Genomic DNA, 19,788 nt, shown 5'->3' with positions numbered 1-19,788 from the left:
ACTGGAGAAATCAACCTTTCTGAATTCAGACTATACTACCAAGCTAGAGTCATCAAGACACTATGGTACAGGCACAAAAAAACAGAAACATAGAGCAATGGAACAAGATACAAAGCTGAGAGATAAAGCCACAGTCCTATAGGTACCTTTTCTTTGACAAGGGAAGCAAGAATGTACAATGGAAAAAGGACAGAAGAGAGAGCCTCTTCAATAATTGGTGCTGGGAAAAGGGAAAAATGCATGTAAAGGAATGAAATTAGAATACTTCTTAACACTATACACAAAAATAAATTCAAAATGGATTGAATACCAAATGTAAGACCAGAAACTAAAATTCTTAGAGGAAAACATAGGCAGAACACTCTTTGACATTTATCAAAGCAAGATCCTCTTTGACCACCTCCTAGAGTGACAGAAATAAAAACAAAAAGTAAAATATGGCATCTAGAGAAACTTCAAAGTATTTAAACACCAAAGAAAACTATAAACAAGATGAAAAAACAAACATCAGAATGGGAGAAAATAATTGTAAGCAATGCAAATAACAAAGGATTATCTGCAAAATACACAAGTAGATCATACAGCCTAATATCAGGAAAAAAAGACCAATTAAAAAACGTTCAAGAAGACTTGAACACATTTCTCCAAAGAAGACATTAAGAAGGCCACCAAACACATGAAAAGATGCTCAAGGTCGTTCATTATTAAGGAAATGCAAATCAAAACTACATGAGGTATCACCTCACACCAGTCAGAATGACCATCATCAACAATTCTACAAATAATAAATGCTGGACACGACATGGAAAAAAGGGCACCCTCTTGAACTGTTGATAGACATGTAAATGGATACAGCCACTATGGAGAACAGAACATAGGTTTCTTAAAAAACTAGGAATAAAACTGCCATATGACCCAACAATCCCCTACTGGCCATATACCCTGAGAAAACCATAACTCTAAAAAGACACATGTACCCCAATATTCATTGCAGCACTATTTAAAATACCCAGGGCATGAAGCAGCCTAATGTCCATCAATAGAACAGTGGATAAAGAAGTTGTGGAACACATAAACAATGGAATATTACTCCACCATGAAAAGAAACAAATACAAGTCAGAATAACTGAGGTGGAGGAACCTAGAACCTGTGATACAGAGTGAAGTAAGTCAGAAAGAGAAAAACAAATATAGTGTATTAATTCATGCATATGAAACTTGAAAAATGGTACTGGTGAACATTTGAAGGGCAGAAATAGATACACAGATGTAGAGGAAGGACTTGTGAACTCAGCTGGAGAAGGAGAGGGTGGGACGAACTGAGAAAGGAGCACTGAAACATAGCCACTACCATATGTAAAATAACTAACTAGTGGGAAGTTGCTATATAACATAGGGAGCCCAGCATGGTGCTCTGTGATGACCTAGAGAGTGGGATGGCAGGAAGTGGGAGGGAGGCTCACCACAAAGTGGATAATATACATATGGCTGATTCATGTTGTTGTATGAGGAAAAGCAACCAAACATTGTAAAGCAGATATTCTTCAATTAAAAATAAGTAAGTACCATCTGAAAACTAACAGTCAACACGTCTGTACTGTCATCTAAAGCCATATGAGATCATTTTCTATTCCTAGCTACTTTTCTGCTATATATTAGTGTTTATAAATGTCATTAAAGGTTTTTAAAATATGACTTTATTAGCTAGACAGTATTCCTTAATATCTCATACATAAATTATAAAAGTTTCAGTCTCATCATAGAAACATAATACCAAAAAAGATTTATATTTTCAACTAAAGCTTGCATTTTCAATTCAGTTTAGTGAGAATTCCTCTGAAGACCTAAAATTCTTATGGAAAATAAATTATGTGGAGTGCTTGCTTTCATCTCTTATGCCTTATTGTCATTTACTTCTAAGAACTCTGACTTTTGACATTTTTGCCTTTGACTATAATTTTTCACTGAGATAAAAGCTTAAATTTAGATATTAAGAATGTCAAGAAGGACCCTGGTAAGTGTGAGTCACTCAGTCATGTCCAATTATTTGTGATACGTGAACTGCAGCCCACCAGGTCTCTGTCCACAGAATTTTTCAGGCACAATACTGGAGTAGGTAGCCATTCCTTTCTTGAGGGGATCTTCCTGACCCAGGGGTCAAATCCAGGTCTCCACATTGCAGGCAGATTCTTTACCATATGAACCACCAGAGAATCCTGACCCTGGTGTACATGGATATACAAATCCTCAAGAGAATATTAGTAAACCAAATTGAAGAATACATGAAAAGAATAATACATTATGATCAAATGGAATTTATTCTATGACCAAGGATGATTTATTATCTGCACATCAATCAATGTGATACACAATATAAGCAAAATTAAGAAGAAAATCATGTGATCTTCTCAACAATTGCAGAAAAAACTTTCCACAAAGTGTAACAGCAATTTTAATACAATCTCTCAATACTGTGGTTATACATGGAACATACTAAAGGGTATATAAGACAAGCCCACAGCTAATATCCAACTCAGGGGTAAAAAGGTGAAAGATCTTTCAAAAAGACCAGGAATAGTACAAGGATGCCCACTCTCACCAATTTTGTTCAACATAGTAGTGGAAGTGTCCTACCCAGAGTAACTAGGCAAGAAAAGGAAATAAAAGACATCCCCATTGGAAAAGAAAAAGTCATTATTCAATTATGACAGGTTTTATACAAAACCATAAAAACTCCATCAAGTAACAACTATTAAAACTAATAAATTCAGCAAGACAGCAGGATATGACCCATCAAAGAGAGAAGAGTCCCATATATAAATGCATTAAAAAAAATACCTGAAGTAAATTTAACCGAGGAACAGAGACATCTGTACAGTCATGGACTCCAAGACATAAGGTCTGGGTTGAAATCCAAACTCACCCACTGACCTGAAGAGTGACCCAGGGCAAATCACACTATGATCTGAGGCACAACATATTTAAGTGTAAAATGGACACAGACCCAGTATCTCCTCCCAGTGTTGTGAACTCCAAGGAAATGCTTATATAGGCCCAGGGGAATGGGGTATCACAAGGAGTCTCTCCTTGTATGAAACTCCTCTAAAAATGGGTTCTCTTGATCCTGTGGGTGAGGGTCCGGGATAGAGCTGGGAGGCAAGTGGGACTGGATGAGGACCAGGACAAAAAAATAATAGTTTTGTGTCTGAGAGGGAAGCCACCTCCTTTCCAAAGCTCAGAGTGGGGCCTGCACAAAGGGCCGGTGAGGAGGAGCGGGGGAGGGCGGGGCGGCAGTGCACAATCAGAGGTGATAACTCTGAGCCCCCCACAGCATGGATGGATCCCTACTGGCAAGAACCTTCTGTCTGGTCCAGGCTCCAGTGTGATGTGATGCTGCTCCCAGAGTTATCCATGTCTCCACCTGGCAAAATGCTTTGAGGAGCTGGAGGTCTATTAAACCACAGGTGCCTAAGTGTCATAATGACACGAGGACTAACAACATTGAAAATTAGCTATATTAAAAAAAAAATGACCGAAGTACAGACAAGGCAGGGAATGGGAAGCAGGATTGAGTACCTCTCAAGCTTTTAGCAGAAATATTTCCACACCAGCTCAGCAGAGCCCAGTGGAGGAAAATATAATGGAAAAGCAGGCTATGGGTCTATCTCTACACCTCTGGACCCAGAGACCCAAATCCCAAACTACCAACATTATTGTGCACATCCAGACACCAAGAGGAAGAAACACAGACCTTGCCTTAGGAAGTGTCAGTCAGACTTAATGTTGGGGTTGCTGAGCATGGTCAGTGGTACTATGGACTCAGCCCCTTCTCCATGCTCACATTCCCTGTCCTCAAAGAAACATGCATGGTTCACTATAGAGAACCCTCTGAGGGCACTTCTTTATAATAGAAACTGGCAATGGCCAAATACAAGGAGAAGACACAGAAAAGGAAACCTGCCTCTGGGGTGCTCCACAAATTACCAAAGACCTGAAGTTCTTGATACTTTGGATTTTTTAAAAGAGCTTCTTAATATATAAATGGAGAAAGGACATTTACAGGAGAAAGGAGAAAGAAATCATCCCATTGGGCCGATGTGGTACCCATACAGGAAAGTAAGTTGGATCCCTACCTCACAAAACACCACCAAACCAATTAGACACATACTAAGAACCAACACTTGAAAGAAAAACTTTACAAATTTTAGAACAATTTTTGATGAGGGAATATCTTTTATTTTACTTGAGGTATTACTAATTTACAGTAATTTGTTAGTTTAAGGTATACAGGAAAGTGAGTCAGTGATTCAGTGTCTCAGGTGCTTCCTTGGACAAAATTCACTCCCTTTGAGAGGCCCCTGGGCCACGTCCTCTACTCAGAACAGCTAAGAATCTTGAAAATGCAAAGCAGGATGTGGTGGTGCTCGTGGGTGTTTTTGATTAAATATAATACGACCAAAAAAAAAAAAAAAAAAAACAAACCTAGATGCTAGGAGGGGATCTCCAAACCTATCTTCAAACAGGAGTCTTTGCTCCCTTGAATGTGGATGCATGAAACAGATCTTGGGAAGGGAAGAAGTGTGAAACGAATATTTTGTCTGCATACGGCAAACTGGTGTGTAGAGAGGATGTGTCCCAGGCATTTCCCAGGACACTGAGCCCATGAAACAGTAACTGGATTGATTCTAAGCCCTGCTCTTGGGGCATCACACTGCCTCCGCCCCTGACATATGGTGAGCGGCTCACAGGTGTCCTGGAGAGTATGGTCACATGACCTGGACCTGGCCAATCGGTGTGTTCCATCCTCCCTGGCCACCGTGATTGGCTCAGGACTGGGGCAGTGACCAATCAGGGCTGGAATCAAAGTGAAGAGGCGGGCTCGTTCTGCCGGAAGGGGTGGGGCCGGGTGAGGTCAGTCTACAGCAATAAGAGGGGCGTCAGGTCTAGCTGGGATGGTTGGTGATCTTCCTGCTCCCGTCAGGGCAGAGCCTCGGGCCTGAGAATGAGGGAGCTGCAGCGCCCAAGGGTTGAGAGCACCGGTTCCCGCTGTGGTCCGTGAGCTTCACCTGAGACCTGAGGGAAGCCATCTGCTTGTGAGTTCTCTCCTGGTTGTTTGTCAGCTTGTCTGAACCCCACTGGATTTTCTGTCCAGCTGGCTAAATGGAGACTCTGGAAATACAAGTGTGTGTGTTTTGGCTGGCTTCAGGGAAGAAATGCCAGATGTCACTGGGAGACTCTACTCTAATCTGAATTCAGTGATATCTCTTGAAAGTGAAGTGGAAGTCGCTCGGTCATGTACAACTCTTTGGGACCCCATGGACTACAAAATCCATGGAATTCTGAAGGCCAGAAGACTGGAGCGGGCAGCCTTTCCCTTCTCTAGGGAATCTTCCAAACCCAGGGATCGAACCCAGGTCTCCTGCATTGCAGGCGGGTTCTTTACCAGCTGAGCCCAAGGGAAGCCCAAGAATACTGGACTGGGTAGCCTGTCGCTTGTGGAGCGGATCAGGATTCCCCACCCCAGAATCAAACCGGGGTCTCCCGCACTGAAGGATTCTTTACAAGCTGAGGTATGAGGGAAGCCCAATATCTCTTAAGGACAGCTATTTATTGCATGATTACCCTGAAGAGTCTTCACAGGATTAAGGTAGCAACCTGCTAAGGTGGCAATCAATGTCCTTATCCTAGAGGACGAAACTGGGGCTCCAAGAAGGGTGTAACGCAACTACAGCAAGGAAGTGTGTACCCAGACAAACCCCCAGTTCCTGCTGGTAGAACTCAGGGAGGCCACGTGGTGGGGCTTGTCCATGTGACAGGGGCTAAGGCACTCAGCCCAACACTGGGTGCTATGGGGACCTGATTTGGTAACTGCCATCTGGCAGCTCTGAGACTCACAAAAGCAGTTTGCACTGAACAGAAGAAGGGCACCTCCCTTCTTCCACCCCCACCACACCCTCTGGGTACTCCCACGCCCTGTCCCCTTTCTCTTACTTTGTGAGGAAATTAGAGTCATGCTCATGTGACCACATTGGCTGTCCACTGTTCACAGGCTACCAACTGCAGCTGCTACAGGAGAGGCCAAGAGCCTTTGCCCTTGAGTACCTCTCTTTCCTTTGTACCATCGGGACCCTCCTCCACACTTGAACACCAGAGGCCTTTTCTGAGACATGCAGGGACCCTCCATCAGTTTGCAACAGGTTGTATCCACCACTGTCCTTTCAATGCCTCCCTTAAAACTCAGCTCATGAGCTCCTTTTCCTGCATTGCAGCCCACCTGGCTGCCACAGGAGGGACAGAGCTGACTGTGAATCCAAAGCTCAGATCTCACAGCTGGGAATCTGTGTTAAAGGACCTGATTATTCTTGCCATAGAGGGTGTAGTAGGCTCCAGGGATCCAGAACGAGGGCTTGGGCCAAAGTGACTCCACAGGCGTTTTGATGCCTGGGAAGGCTTCTGGCTGTAGTGGGGGTGTGGCGAGTTTCTTGAGGTTCTGAAGGCCCACTGTGTGCAGGTTCATGGTGCATAGAAAAGAGAAGGTGGAGACCTGCCCTGGAGGTGGTCAAAGCTCATGGATGAGCCAGACATGCAGGCAGGTCCCAAAAGCACCTGAGCTGCCTTCATGAGTGAATGGTGTGGGGCAGAGGAAGAGACACAGGTCTGCTCCCTCGTGTGGTGCCCATGGCAGGTTATCACCAGACTAAACACTTACCATGGTGATGGCCATCACTGCTCTCTGCAAACGGTGTACACTGGCATGTGTCTTCATCTGAGTGGTCAGGCCGTCTCTAACTACACTGGCCATGGGCATGGCCTGTCCTTGGATCCTCACATGTTTCTTCTCTTCCTTACTGAGCATTCATTTCCAAGAGGGTTTTTGGGTCACAAGGATGTTGGGTTTTCTGTAGCTTTGTCTCATGAGGAACACTTTTCGGTTGTTGGTGTGGTTCATTTTTCCAGCTCTCTTTCTTGGCTTATTCTGTGAATTTGTTTGTGCCACAGGAAGAGCTCAGCATCTCCCTTCTGGCTGAGATGTCACGCTTACAACAGCAATGCCTACCTGGAGATTTTGACCACATTTGCCGAAAGGCCTTTGTTTTGCAGATGATATCGTGAAAGTACCTACACTGTCCTTTCAGATACCCAAAGGCTACCTCAAAAGAAATAAAAACAAGAATTCTCAAGATTAGTCTTACAATATGTGGAGAGTCCAAAAATCCCCTGGAGAAGGGGAAAGCTACCCATTCCAGTGTTCTGGCCTAGAGAATTCCATGGAGTGTAGAATTCATGGGGTTGCAAAGAGTCTAACAATACTGAGAGACTATAACTTTCACATTCAATCAGAAAAAATTCCAGTTTTCTATCATTTCAGTGATTGGCATTGATTGTGGACACCAAAAGGACGGGAAGAAATGGAGAAAGAAGAAGACTAAATGTTGTCAGGTTGGAGAGGGAGGAACAGGGAGTGCTTGACATGAATCCAGGCTTTGCTGGGAAGTGGGGGGAATAGAATGAGAGGGTCTGAATGTAGACTGTGGTGATAGTTACACAGCATTGTGAAGGCCTTAATATTCCCAAATTGCATCAATTAATGTAAAATGTATTTACAAAAACTTAACAGAAAAAAATACATGAAGCCATAAAAAAAATAAAACATCACAAGAAAGCTGCACAAAAACCAGATGAAAATAAGCTCAGGGGAAGGGAACTCAGTCTCCCCTGGGTGGGGAGCGAGTTCATGACATCCATGGGGAGCACACAGGGATGGAGGCTGCAGAGCCAACCCCTCCCCTGGACAAGGTATTTCCAGAAAGGGCTCTGGGTCTCTGTCCAAAGTGGAGGCCCGTTCTCCCTGCAGGGGTGCGTCAGTCATCATGGGCATCTGGGTCTCTGGCAGGAGCCAGGGCAGGTTCTCCCTGCAGAGGTGGTGACTCATCTCCTGACGGGTTCTCCTGCCAAAGCCCAAACAGGTACAGATGCAGGTGCAGGTCAAGGTGGACGTTCTCATTAAGAGGGTGGGACATCAGTGCCTGGGGCTGGGGGTCCTGCAGGCACAGAGATCCAATCTTCTCAGGGTACTGGCCAGTACCCAGATGGCCTGGTGTGTTTGGGAGGGGAAATCTCAGGTCTCTATCTCTCCTCAGTGGATCCCTGGGTCCTGCACCAGGAGTAATCACCTCTATAGAGACAGGTCTTGGAAGTGGAGCCTGGTTGAATTTGAAGGTCAGAGCTAGAGCTGGGAGAAAAGAAAAGTTTGCCCCCAGGCCAGCATTGCCATGTTCCTAACTGGGAAATAAAACTTCCAAGAGATTCCCAAAGAATACCCAGCATAGGAGTCTTCTCTGCAGTCTATAAGGTGGGTGGTGTGAAGCCAGCCTTTGCTCCAGGCCCAGCCCCAGCTCTGCGGGACTTCTCCCTGTGTGGCTCAGCACCCCTCCCCATATACTCACATGCACAGCCCAAGCTTCCTCACCTCTGTGCTCTGCCATGCTGGGCTCCAGGTCTTCCTGCTGCCTCAGAGGCAGGGCTTCTCGGGGCTCTGGGTTGGAGTCGGGTGTGCTGAGCTCTGTGGCAGCCTGAGACTGGGCCCTGGGGTGTGTCCTGGGTGGTGTCTGGGCAGCAGGCCTTCCATGCTTCCTCTTCATTCCCAGTTGGGCTGACCCCTCCATGGGCATGCTCACCTGGAGCCTGCACTGGGCCTCACGGGCAGAGGGGTGGTGGTCCAACCCCTCCCTCAGGGAGGTGCATGGGGTGTCCCCCTCATTGGCCACATCCAGTGGGAAGCTCTGCAATGACAGTGACCATCAGCCAGCCCTGCTTGGAGTTTTCCAAGCTGGGCCTGGCCAGTGTGGCTACTGCTTCTGCCCACTCGAACTTCTGCTCCCACAATAAGCAGAAATGAGTGTCTGGTCAGATACCCACCCAGGATGAAGGAGACCCACCTGAGGGTGTGAGGTCAGCCTGGGCAGCCAGCCCTGCCTGGACTCTCCCCATCGTGCCCAACCTGCTCTCCCCTGGGGTGTGGACACAACTGGCCCACAGGCTTCTGACCCACACCCACCTGGACTTGCTTGAGGCCGACACACCAAGAGAAACCCCCATCCACACTCACAGGGAAAGGTCTCAGGGTTACTTGTGTGGGATAGGAGAGAGGACCTGGCCCAGCCTGGGGCTCCCATGTTACATTCCTGTTCCTTCAGGCAAAGGGCCAGAGGCCTCTCTGTGGGCCCTGAGGCAGGGTTGACTGCATTCCCACACACTCTACCTGTGAGCTCTCTCCAGGCCCTGGCCTCTGGGCAGGAGCAAACAGCAGAACATCTTGGAAGCAAGCGATCTGGCTGGGGGCACCTCTCCACTGTGGAGGCCTGGATACCCAGGTTCCAGGTTCTGTTGGGTTCTGTTGCCAGGAAGTGACATCATTTCCTTGGTTCGTTGCTGAGGTCCCTTACACAAAGCTCCCCAAGGGAACCTCTGGGTTTCTGACTGTTCACTACACCCTTAGGCCATGTGCAGACAAAGTGACTATCACACAGCCCACCCCTCAGCCTTGGGAGGCCTGGGTGCAGCCAGAGCCTGAGCTCTGTTGACACAGCTGCTGTCAGACCAGACTCCTCCTCCTCATCTGTGATGTGGCCCTGGACAAGCAATGTGCTTCTCAGGGTTTCCCCAGTCTCTCCATCTGCAGAGTAGGGGTCATTCTCCCATCTCCTGCCTAGGTCTTTTGGCCTACAAAGAGCTCCAGTGCCTGGTTACCCCATGGGGTGGTATCACATGGAGCTTGTGCACTGAGACTTCACACAGGAAGAATTCAATACAGGGCTGACCTAGCACAGAATGGGACAGAAACAGGCCTGGATGGGCTCTGGGACCTAGAAAAGCCACTCCCCTTCCTGCCTATTTCTTGATCCCCGCATTGGGAGGACCGGAAAGTAATATTCAGACACTGCCCCCTCTGATATCAACCTTCCTCGTCCTCCTCTTCCATTGAAATTCTGGTTCATGTGTCCCATCTCAGTCTCTAGGGCAGGGGGAGGCTGTACCTACAATGGCTCCCAGCATCCTTGTGTTTCACTCTCATCACCTTGGGTCTTTTCTCCCCTTGCAGGGTGAATAGGCACTGTCATTGGTTCAAACCTCAAGACAGATTCATGCAAATTCTGTGAAATCTACTCACTTCCTGTCTCCATCATCCAGTCTCTCTAGATCCGTCTCTTTCTTGGCCTTTCTAAATTCAGTCTGTCTCTTCCTCTCTGTCTCTCTTGTGGATGCATGCATGCATGTATGCATGTATATTGTTCACTTAGGGTTAGGCTTTAGGGTTTAGTTTAGAGTGAAATAAAGGTTTGGGATTGGAGTTGGTGTTAGGGGAAGGGATAGGTGTGGTGGTGTTTCTGGGAGACTTAGTGGTGTGAGTTCTTAGTCTATTTTACGTATGAACCCCTTATCAGATATTCTTCTTGCAAATATTCTTTCATGTTCAGTTTGCTACCATTTTGATTTGTGAATGCTTAGCTTTCTGTTGCAAAGCTGTTCAATTGGATGGAAGCCCATTGGTGTACTTTGGTTCCCTGTTTCCTTTACTTAAAGAGACCCATTTTGGCTTCCCCCCACCACATGTTCAGAAGCCCCTGACATTTAGGAGCCTATGGCCCAGCTTATTTCAAGGAGTTTCATAACTTCAGGCTTTGCATTGATATGTTTCACTGAATCTGAGGTGTTATGAGACCAAAAGCCAATGTGATTGTTCAGATGTAACCATCTAGTTTTCCCATGGCCTTTTATTGAAGAAACTCTTGTTCCCATTTGTATCTTCTCCCCTCCTTTGTCATAGATGAATTGACCATAGAAGCTTTGGTTTATTTCTGGACTCTCAACTCTATTCCATGGATCTGGTTCTGTGTGTTTTATTTATTACCAGTACCATGCTGTCCTGATAGTCCTAGTGTTATAGTCTAATTGGCCATCAGGCAGCCTGGTGTGTCCATTTCAGGGATTTTCATCAGAATGTATTGACTATTTTGGCTCCTTTGTGTTTCCATACAAATTTTGGAATTCTTTGGTTACAATGCCCTAAGAACATCCGTTGGTATTTTGAGAGGAGTAGCATGGACCCTCTGGATTGCCCCACAGCGGGGTTGGGGATGGGTGACATCATTTCACCAATAGGAATTCTTCTGATCCATGAGCACAGCTTATTTTTCATTGGATTGTGTGGGCTTCACCTTCTTTCACCCATCTCTTGCAGTTCCCTGAGAACAGGTGCTTCCCTCCTAGGTTAGATGGACTCCTAGGTATTTCCTTTCAGTGAATATCATTGTCAGTGGGGTTGATACTTGCCTTCTCATTCTAAGTGTTTGCTGTGAGTGTTAGAAATACAAATGATTTCTCTTCCCCTTCCTCCCTGTCCATCTGTCTGAACCTCCAGGTAGAACAGGCCATTCAGGGTCACACAGGGCTCAGGGAGTGGAGCTAGACCGTGTTTCTCAGGCCCTCAGTGCTGGGCATCATTTGGTGTACTCTCCGTGTACCTTCCTTAGCCTGGTGTCCCTTCAGACCTTTCCTTCAGGCTTGTTTGTGTTAATGTTCTTTGTGTATTAGGAAACAAATCCTTTATAAGCTCTGTGTATGCAAATATTTGTCTCCCAGTTTGTGTTGTGTCCTTTGCGTTTTTCATAAGGTCTTTACCAGAGTACAAATCTTTGATTTTACAAAGTTCACTGTAATCCTTTGTTATTCTTTGTGTAATGCCTTTTTGTATTGTGTGTGAAGACTCAGAGCTCATGTCTAATTTCTGCTCGATTTCCTTCTGGATTTGTGATATGTTTTGCATGGAAAATGTGTCTAGGAATAATTTGAAGTGAATTTGTTGTAAGGTGTCAAGTTGCCATCTACATTCATGTCATCACCTCTGGTTCCCAAGTTCATTGCTCCTAAACTCTTTTGGAGACCTTATCAGAAAGATGGTTGTTTTTCAGTTATAATTTCCACAGTTTAATGGATTCAGCAGTTCTACCAGCAGGGATGCTGTGTCCAGTGAAAGGTGAGTCAGGTGTGGCCTCACTTTCAGCACCAACCTCCAGGTCGAGTTGACAGGGCACTGATCTTACATCTGTGAGCCACAGGTCACAGGCATTTTTTTGTGCCCTTGGCCGTGTTAGCAGCTGAAGGGAGTTTAGTCTCCACAGGTGCCCACCAGGCCTTCGGCTTTGGACCACCAAAGGTGAGGATCTCAGATGATAGGAAAAACTGTGCCAGAAGTGGAGTGGGATCCACCCTGAGGATGGGCACTGATAGTAAAGAGATGCACCTGTGGTACCTTGATGCATCCTGCACACTCTTGTCCCAGAGAGAGAGAGAGAGATGTCTATGGGCTCTGCTAGGCCCTCTGCTCCCTCTTGTGGTCCTGAAGGCTGGCTGTCACCATCCTGAGCACCTAGCGCTGAGGTGATGACCATTGCTCTCTGCACTGTGTTTACCTTTGCCCGCATGTACATCTGAAGCATCAGGCCATCTCTGAGCTACACTAGAAATGTGCATTGCCTCTCATTGGACCTGCACATGTTTCTTCTCTTTCCTTACAGAATATTGATTTTCTAGAGCATTTGGGGGCCACGAGGATGTTGGGTCTTTCTCTGGCCTTGTCTTATGAGGGACACTTGTCCCTTTTTTGGTGTGGGTTTATCTTTCCAGTTCTCCTGCTTGGTTTATTTTTGTGAGTTTGTTTGTGCCAGCAGAAGAACTTAGCATTTCCCTTTTGGGTGAGGTGTCACACTTACAACAGCAGTGCATACCCATCTTTGCCAAAAAGGCTTCATTTTGCAGATGACATCTCAAAACCACCTCCACTGCCCTTTCTGACACCAAGATGCTATTTCAAATGAAATCAAAACAAGAGTACCCTAGTCCAGTCTTAATTTATGTGGGCAGTCAGAAAAAGCCACCATTTCTATGGTTTCTTTGGTAGGCATTTATTTGAGACATCCAGAATATGGGAAGAAACAGAGAAAGAGGAGGATTACAGGTTGTCAACAACCTCATATACGCAGATGATACTACTGCAATGGCAGAAGGCAGAGAGGAACTAAAGAGCCTCTTGATGAAGGTGAAAGAGGAGAGTGAAAAATCTGGCTTAAAACTCAACATTGAAAAAACTAAGATTATGTCATCTGGTCCCATCTCTTCATGGAAAATGAATGGGGAGAAGTAGGAACAGTGACATATTTTATTTTCTTGGCTTCCATAATCACTGTGGATGATGACTGTAGCCATGTAATTTAAATACACTAGCTTCTTGGAAGGAAAACTATAACAAACCTAGACACTGTATTAAAAAGCAGAGACACCACTTTGCCAGCAGTTGTCCATATAGCAAAGCTGTGGTTTTTCCAGTAGTCATACTATATGGATGTGATAGTTGGACCATAAAAAACGTTGAGCGCCCAAGAATCGATGCTTTCAAATTATGCTGGAGAAGACTCTTGAGAGTTTCTTGGACAGCAAGGAGATCAAACCAGCCTGTGCTAAAGGAAATCAGTCCTGAATATTCATTGGAAGGGCTGATGCTGAAGCTGATTCTCCAATACTTTGCCCTCCTGATGCGAAGAGCCAACTCATTGGAAATGACCTGGATGCTGGGAACGATTGAAGGCAAAAGGAGATGAAGGGGGCAGAGGATGAGATGGTAAGATAGCATCCCTGACTCAGTGGACATGAATTTGAACAAACTGCAGGAGATAGTGGAGGACAGAGGAGTCTGGCTTGCTGCAGTTCACAGGATTGCAAAGAGTCAGACACTACTCAGTGACTGAACAACAGCCATGAGTCATTGTCTTGGCTCTTAAAATATGCTTAAATTTTAGGTTTTAATGTATTTTGTCTTAAATTGTCTAAAGTAGTGTGCAATTGCTAGTATTTTAAAGATTACAACTGTTTGGATATTCTAAACTGATTGATGGTATTTTTGTTAATCTCCAAAAATTTTGGTAGTGACCTTGGTATTTTTATTTTTAACAATAGTAATCATATTAGATGTTGCAAAACGTGTTTCAATAAACTAATATCTACAAGTATTTATCTCTATGCTATGAGAAAATATCAAGCATGGCAATATTGTAATTTGAAAACAAGCTAAAAAGTATATTTTAGATGTGCTCCAGATAATTTGTATTCTTTTAAAGCCATGAAAGTAGAATTTAAAAAAATTCTGATTTTGAGATATTAAAAATATGAATACATTAATGTGTTTTCATACACTTCCATTTTAGGTGTTTTTTTAAATTTTTTTTCCCAATCACTTTTACATTCTATGCATATTGTCTGCCCATAGCATATGTTTATAAAAGATCTTTGCAGCAGTGAATAAGTGAATAATTCAGTACCCTTGAGGATCAGGGAGGAAAACTCTCTTCTATGCCACTAGTGATAATAGACATTTTTATAACCTGACAAAGGGCATGTGAAGAAAAAGATACTGACAGCATGTTCATAATTGTAAGAGATTATGTGTCTTTCACCAGGCCCACCCACCCTCCCTGTCCCCATCTCATTCAACTCCCTGGAGTGGAAGGTCCTTGTCACTGATTCTTTCCTTTCCTTACACATGTGTTTCCGTCTCTGAATCATGCAGGGTTTCCTCCCACAAGACAACCCTGAGTCTGTAACGGACCCCAGAGCATGAGTTTCCTCCCAACCAGCCCTTTAAAACCAGCTCCAGCTGTAAAATAAGCTTTGTTAACATATTACCTGAATAGAAATAATAAACTAGTGAATAAAAAAAAAAGAAAAAAAAGAAAGACTCATAGATACAGAGAACAAACTAGTAGGAAGAGGGAAGAGGGAAGGGCAGTATAAGACTGGGGGATTAGGAGGTACAAAATTTTATGTTTAAGCTACAAGGAAGTATTGTACAGCACAGGGGATATAGCCAATGTTTTACAATAACTATAAACAGAGTGCATGCTCAGTCACCTCTGACTCTGTGACCCTATGAACCGTAGGCCGCTAGAATCCTCTGTCCATGGGATTCTCCAGGCAAGAATACTGGAGTGGGTTGCTGTTTCCTCCTTCTGGGGATTGTCCCTACCCAAGGATGGAACTTGCATCTCCTGCATCTAATGCATTGAAGGGGCTTCTTTATCCATTGAGGCACGTCCCATAAATGGAGTATATACTTTTAAAATTGTGAATCACTGTCTCACAGACTTTATTGTATATCATCTATACTTCAATAAAAAAAAGATTTTAAATGAAAAAAAATTTAAACAGTAATATAGAAAGTAGAAAGGAAAACACAAGGGAGCTTCCAGGAAAGGAAAGCTCTGTGCTGCTCAGTTCAGTTCAGTTTAGTCGCTAAGTCATGTCCGATTCTTTGCGACCCCATGGACTGCAGCACGCCAGGCCTCCCTGTGCTTCACCAACTCAAACTCATGTCCATCGAGTTGGTGATGCCATCCAGCCATCTCATCCTCTGCCGTCCCCTTCTCCTCCCTCCTTCACTCTTTCCCAGAATCAAGGTCTTTTCCAATGAGTCAGTTCTTTGCATCAGGTATTTGAGTTTCAGTTTCAGCATCAGTCCTTCCAATGAATATTCAGGATTGATTTCCATTAGGATGGACTGGTTGGATCTCCTTGTTATCCAAAGGACTCTCAAGAATCTTTCATAACATCACAGTTCAAAAGCATCAGTTCTTTGGTTCTCAGCTTTATACTCCAGCTCTCACATCCATACATGACTACTGGAAAAATCATAGCTTATACTAGACAGACCTTTGTTGGGAAAGTAATGTTTCTGCTTTTTAATATGCTGTCTAGGTTTCTCATAGCTTTTCTTCCAAACAACAAGCATCTTTTAATTTCATGGCTGCATTCACCATCTGCAGTGATTTTGGAACCCAAGAAAATATAAAGTCTCTCATTGTTTGCATTGTTTATCCGTATATTTGCTGTGAAGTGATGGGTCCAGATGCCATGATCTTAGTTTTCTGGATGTTGAGTTTTAAGCCAGCTTTTTCACTCTCCTCTCTCACTTTCAACAAAAGGCTCTTTAGTTACTCTTCATTTTCTGCCATAAGGGTGGTGTCATCTGTTATCTGTGTATCTGAGGTTATTGATACTTCTCCAAACAATCTTGATTTTGTGCTGCTGTTTAAGAAAATAATGTCCTGGACAAGAGCCCCACAGCTTCTCCTCAGGTGCTGTGGCGCCAACAGGGAGATCTCTTTTCCTTCAGACGTGGCCACACGCAGGCACTTGTCCCAAAGGCACTGTGATGTCCCCTCAGTCATCCTGAGCTGGGGGAAGAAAAATCTCTTGGCTGCAGGGAAGAATGGCCTGCAAGTAAGTGGACAGATTGCTCTGGAGCCCTGCACACGGAAGAAAGGACGGGTTCTTGCGCCCCCTGCCGGCCATCTTATGGCAGAGCAGGACGCTCAGAACAGCATTTGGAGAGGGACATGCTCCCCACCCTCACCCCACGCCGCTTGTCCAGGGTTGATAAAATTACTAAATGTATCAATGTCCCAACCTCTCTGCTGATGACACTGGTGATGCCCTGCTCCCGTCATGCCTGCTTTCCTGCTGGACATGGGTCTCACCCCTTGGAACCACAGCGTAGAGAACAAGAGTCATTAGCTTTTTATGCCACCTGAAAAAAATCCCCTCTATTCTGTCCCTAGAAAAGAGCTGCACATTTTCACCATCAGATTTTCCACTGGATCATTAACCTGATTATATAAATGGCTATCAGATACATGAAATGGTGCTCAACATCACTAACCATCAGGGAAATGCGAATCAAACCCTACTGAGTGATCATCTTACACCTCTTACAATAGCTGTCATAAAAATGATCAGAAATAAATGCTAGCAATAACGTGCAGCAAAGGGAACGCTCTTGCAGTGTTGGTAGGCATGTAAATTGCTGCAAATGCTACGGATAACAGTCAAAATATTAAAAACATAGTTCAGTTCTGTCGCTCAGTTGTGTCTGAATCTTTGCGACCCCATGGACTGCAGCATGCCAGGCTTCCCTGTCCATCACCAACTCCCGGAGCTTGCTCAAACTCATGTCTATCGAATCAGTGATCTCATCCAACATCTCATTCTCTGTAGTCCTGTTCTCCTCCCTCCTTCAGTCTTTCCCAGCATCAAGGACTTTTTCAGTGAGTGAGTTTTTCACATCAAGTGACCAAAATATTGGAGCTTCAGCTTCAGCATCAGGCCTTCCTGTGAATATTCAGGACTGACTTCCTTTACAATTGACTGGTTTAATCTCCTTGCAGTCCAAGGGACTCTCAAGAGTCTTCTCCAACACCAAGTTCAAAAGCATCAACTCTTCAGCGCTCAGCTTTCTTTATAGTCCAACTCTCACATCCATGCTTGGCTCCTGGATAAACCACAGCTTTGACTAGATGGACGTTTTTTGGCAAAGTAATGTCTCTGCTTTTTAATATGTCATCTAGGTTGGTCATAGCTTTTCTTCCAAGGAGCAAGCGCCTTTTAATTCCATGGCTGTAGTCACTATTTGCAGCAATTTTGGAACCCAAGGAAATAATGTCTACCACTGTTTCCATTGTTTCCTCATCTGTTTGCCATGAAGTGCCATGATCTTAGTTTTCTGAATGTTGAGTTGTTTTTAAGCCAGCTTTTTCATTCTCCTCTTCCACTTTCATCAAGAGGCTCTTTAGTTCCTCTTCACTTTCTATCATAGGGTGGTATCATCTGTAGAGGTGAGGTTATCAATATTTCTCCCTGCAATCTTGTTTCCAGCTTGTGCTTCATCCAGCCTATCCCTTCACATGATGTACTGCACATATATGCAGAAGGAAATGGCAACCCAGTCCAGTATCCTTGCCTGGAAAATCTCATGGACAGAGGGGCCTGCCTGGTGGGCTGCAATCCATGGGCTCGCAAAGAATTGGGCACAACTGAGCAACTAACACTTACTTACACTTACTCTGCATATAAGTTAAATAAACAGGGTGACAATATACAGCCTTGACATACTTCTTTCCTAACTTGGAACCGTCTGTTGTTCCATGTCCAGTTCTCAGTGTTGCTTCTTGAACTGCATACAGATTTCTCGGGAGGCACGTCTGGTGGTCTGATATTTCCATCTCTAAGAATTTTCTACAGATTGTTGTGATCCACACAGTCAAAGATTTAGGCATAGTCAATAAAGCAGAAGTACATGTTTTTCTGGAACTCTCTTGCTTTTTTGATAACTCAATGGATGTTGGCAATTTGATCTCTGGTTCCTTTGCTTTTTATGAATCCAGCTTGAATATCTGGAAGTTCTCATTTCACCTACTAGTTAAGCGTGGCTTGGAGAATTTTGAGCATTACTTTGCTAGCGTGTGAGATGAGTGCAATTGTGTGGTAGTTTGAGCATTCTTTGGCATTGCCTTTCTTTGGAATTGGAATGAGAACTGACCTTTTCCAGTCCTGTGGCCACTGCTGACTTTTCCAAAATTGCTGGCATATTGAGTGCAGCACTTTCACAGCATCATCTTTCAGGATTTGAAATAGCTCCACTGGAATTCCATCACCTCCACTACCTTTGTTCATAGTAATGCTTCCTAAAGCCCACTCAAATTCGCATTCCAGAATGTCTGGCTCTAGGTGAGTGATCACACCATCATGGTTATCTGGGTCATGAAGATCTTTTTTTGTACAGTTCTTCTGTGTATTCTTGCCAGCTCTTCTTAATATCTTCTGCTTATGCTAGGTCCATACAGTTTCTGTCCTTTATTGTGCTCATGTTTGCATGAAATATTCCTTTGGTGTCTCTAGTCAATCCTTAAGGAGATCAGGCCTAGGTGTTCATTGGGAGGACTGACGTTGAAGCTGAATCTTCACTACTTTGGCCACCTGATGTGGAGAGCTGATTCATTTAAAAAGACCCTGATGCTGGGAAAGATTGAGGGCAGGAGTAGAAGGTGACAACAGAGGATGAGATGGTTGGATGATGGGTTTGGGTGGACTCTGGAAGTTGGTGATGGACAGGCAGGCCTGGCGTGCTGCCGGGGTCCAGCCCCGGTGCGGTGGATCCAGGGAATTCGAAGTGGGGACGGCGTCAGCAAGGATCAGGAAAAAACTGCTTAATTAAACATTAATTAAGGATATAAAACGTAATAGAATAAGGATAGCTCAGTGGGAAAATTCAGTGAAGAAAAGAGGCTGAAATAAGGATAGCTCAGTGAGGAAATTCAGTGGAGAAAAGAGGCTGAATAATTCAGCCAGAAGGTGAGAGAAAGAACGACATGGGGAGACCAAGTTTCAGTGAACAAGGCCCGCACTTTATTTTCCAGAGTAGTTTTTATACCTTAAGTTATAGAGTTATCCTCTATAAGCATAGAGGATAATGAGGGAAGGGGTAGAGTCATGCAGCAAGCCAGGCTTTCTTCCTGCAAACTTATCATATGCAAAAGCTTAGGTGATTTGCATCATCTTCTGGCCCGGAGGCCTATTAACATTTTAAGACCCTTTCTTCAGAAAACTTATTTTTCTCTAAAGGTGATTGGTCAGAAGCCACCCTCCAAAAGCATTAGATAAAGTTGCATTCCTACAGCGCAAAGGTGTGGTGGGCTATAACAAGAAAAAGAATTAACTCAAGGGTCCCAGGTTACAAACATTAAAGCTACTACTTACACCAATTATATTAATCAATACACTGCCAGGGACACAGCAGGTAAGGGATATGGAGACTTAGCAGCAAACATTGGCCCAACAAGTGAAAATCCCTTCACCAATACAATTTCTAATCAATCTTTTAACTGCTCAAAGGAATCTGTA

General features: G+C 44.4%; 1 protein-coding gene across 1 annotated transcript in view; it reads right to left on the bottom strand.

Annotated features, from left to right (window-relative positions):
* Positions 1 to 7,678: 7,678 nt before the first annotated feature.
* The window catches only part of LOC133234712 (uncharacterized), a 92,652-nt gene continuing 80,542 nt past the window's right edge, over positions 7,679 to 19,788 (bottom strand). The window contains exons 3-5 of the mRNA XM_061395604.1: positions 9,263 to 9,432; positions 8,471 to 8,783; positions 7,679 to 7,949 (exon numbers count right to left, since the gene is read on the bottom strand). Of these exons, the coding sequence (XP_061251588.1) occupies positions 7,930 to 7,949; positions 8,471 to 8,783; positions 9,263 to 9,432 (503 nt within the window). The 3' untranslated portion in view covers positions 7,679 to 7,929. The remainder of the gene's footprint in view (positions 7,950 to 8,470; positions 8,784 to 9,262; positions 9,433 to 19,788) is intronic.

The sequence above is a fragment of the Bos javanicus genome, chromosome 21 (assembly GCF_032452875.1).
Source record: "Bos javanicus breed banteng chromosome 21, ARS-OSU_banteng_1.0, whole genome shotgun sequence".
Classification (NCBI taxonomy): domain Eukaryota; kingdom Metazoa; phylum Chordata; class Mammalia; order Artiodactyla; family Bovidae; genus Bos; species Bos javanicus.
Note: the sequence above shows the minus strand (reverse complement) of the source record. Positions and strands in the feature narration are given on the sequence as shown.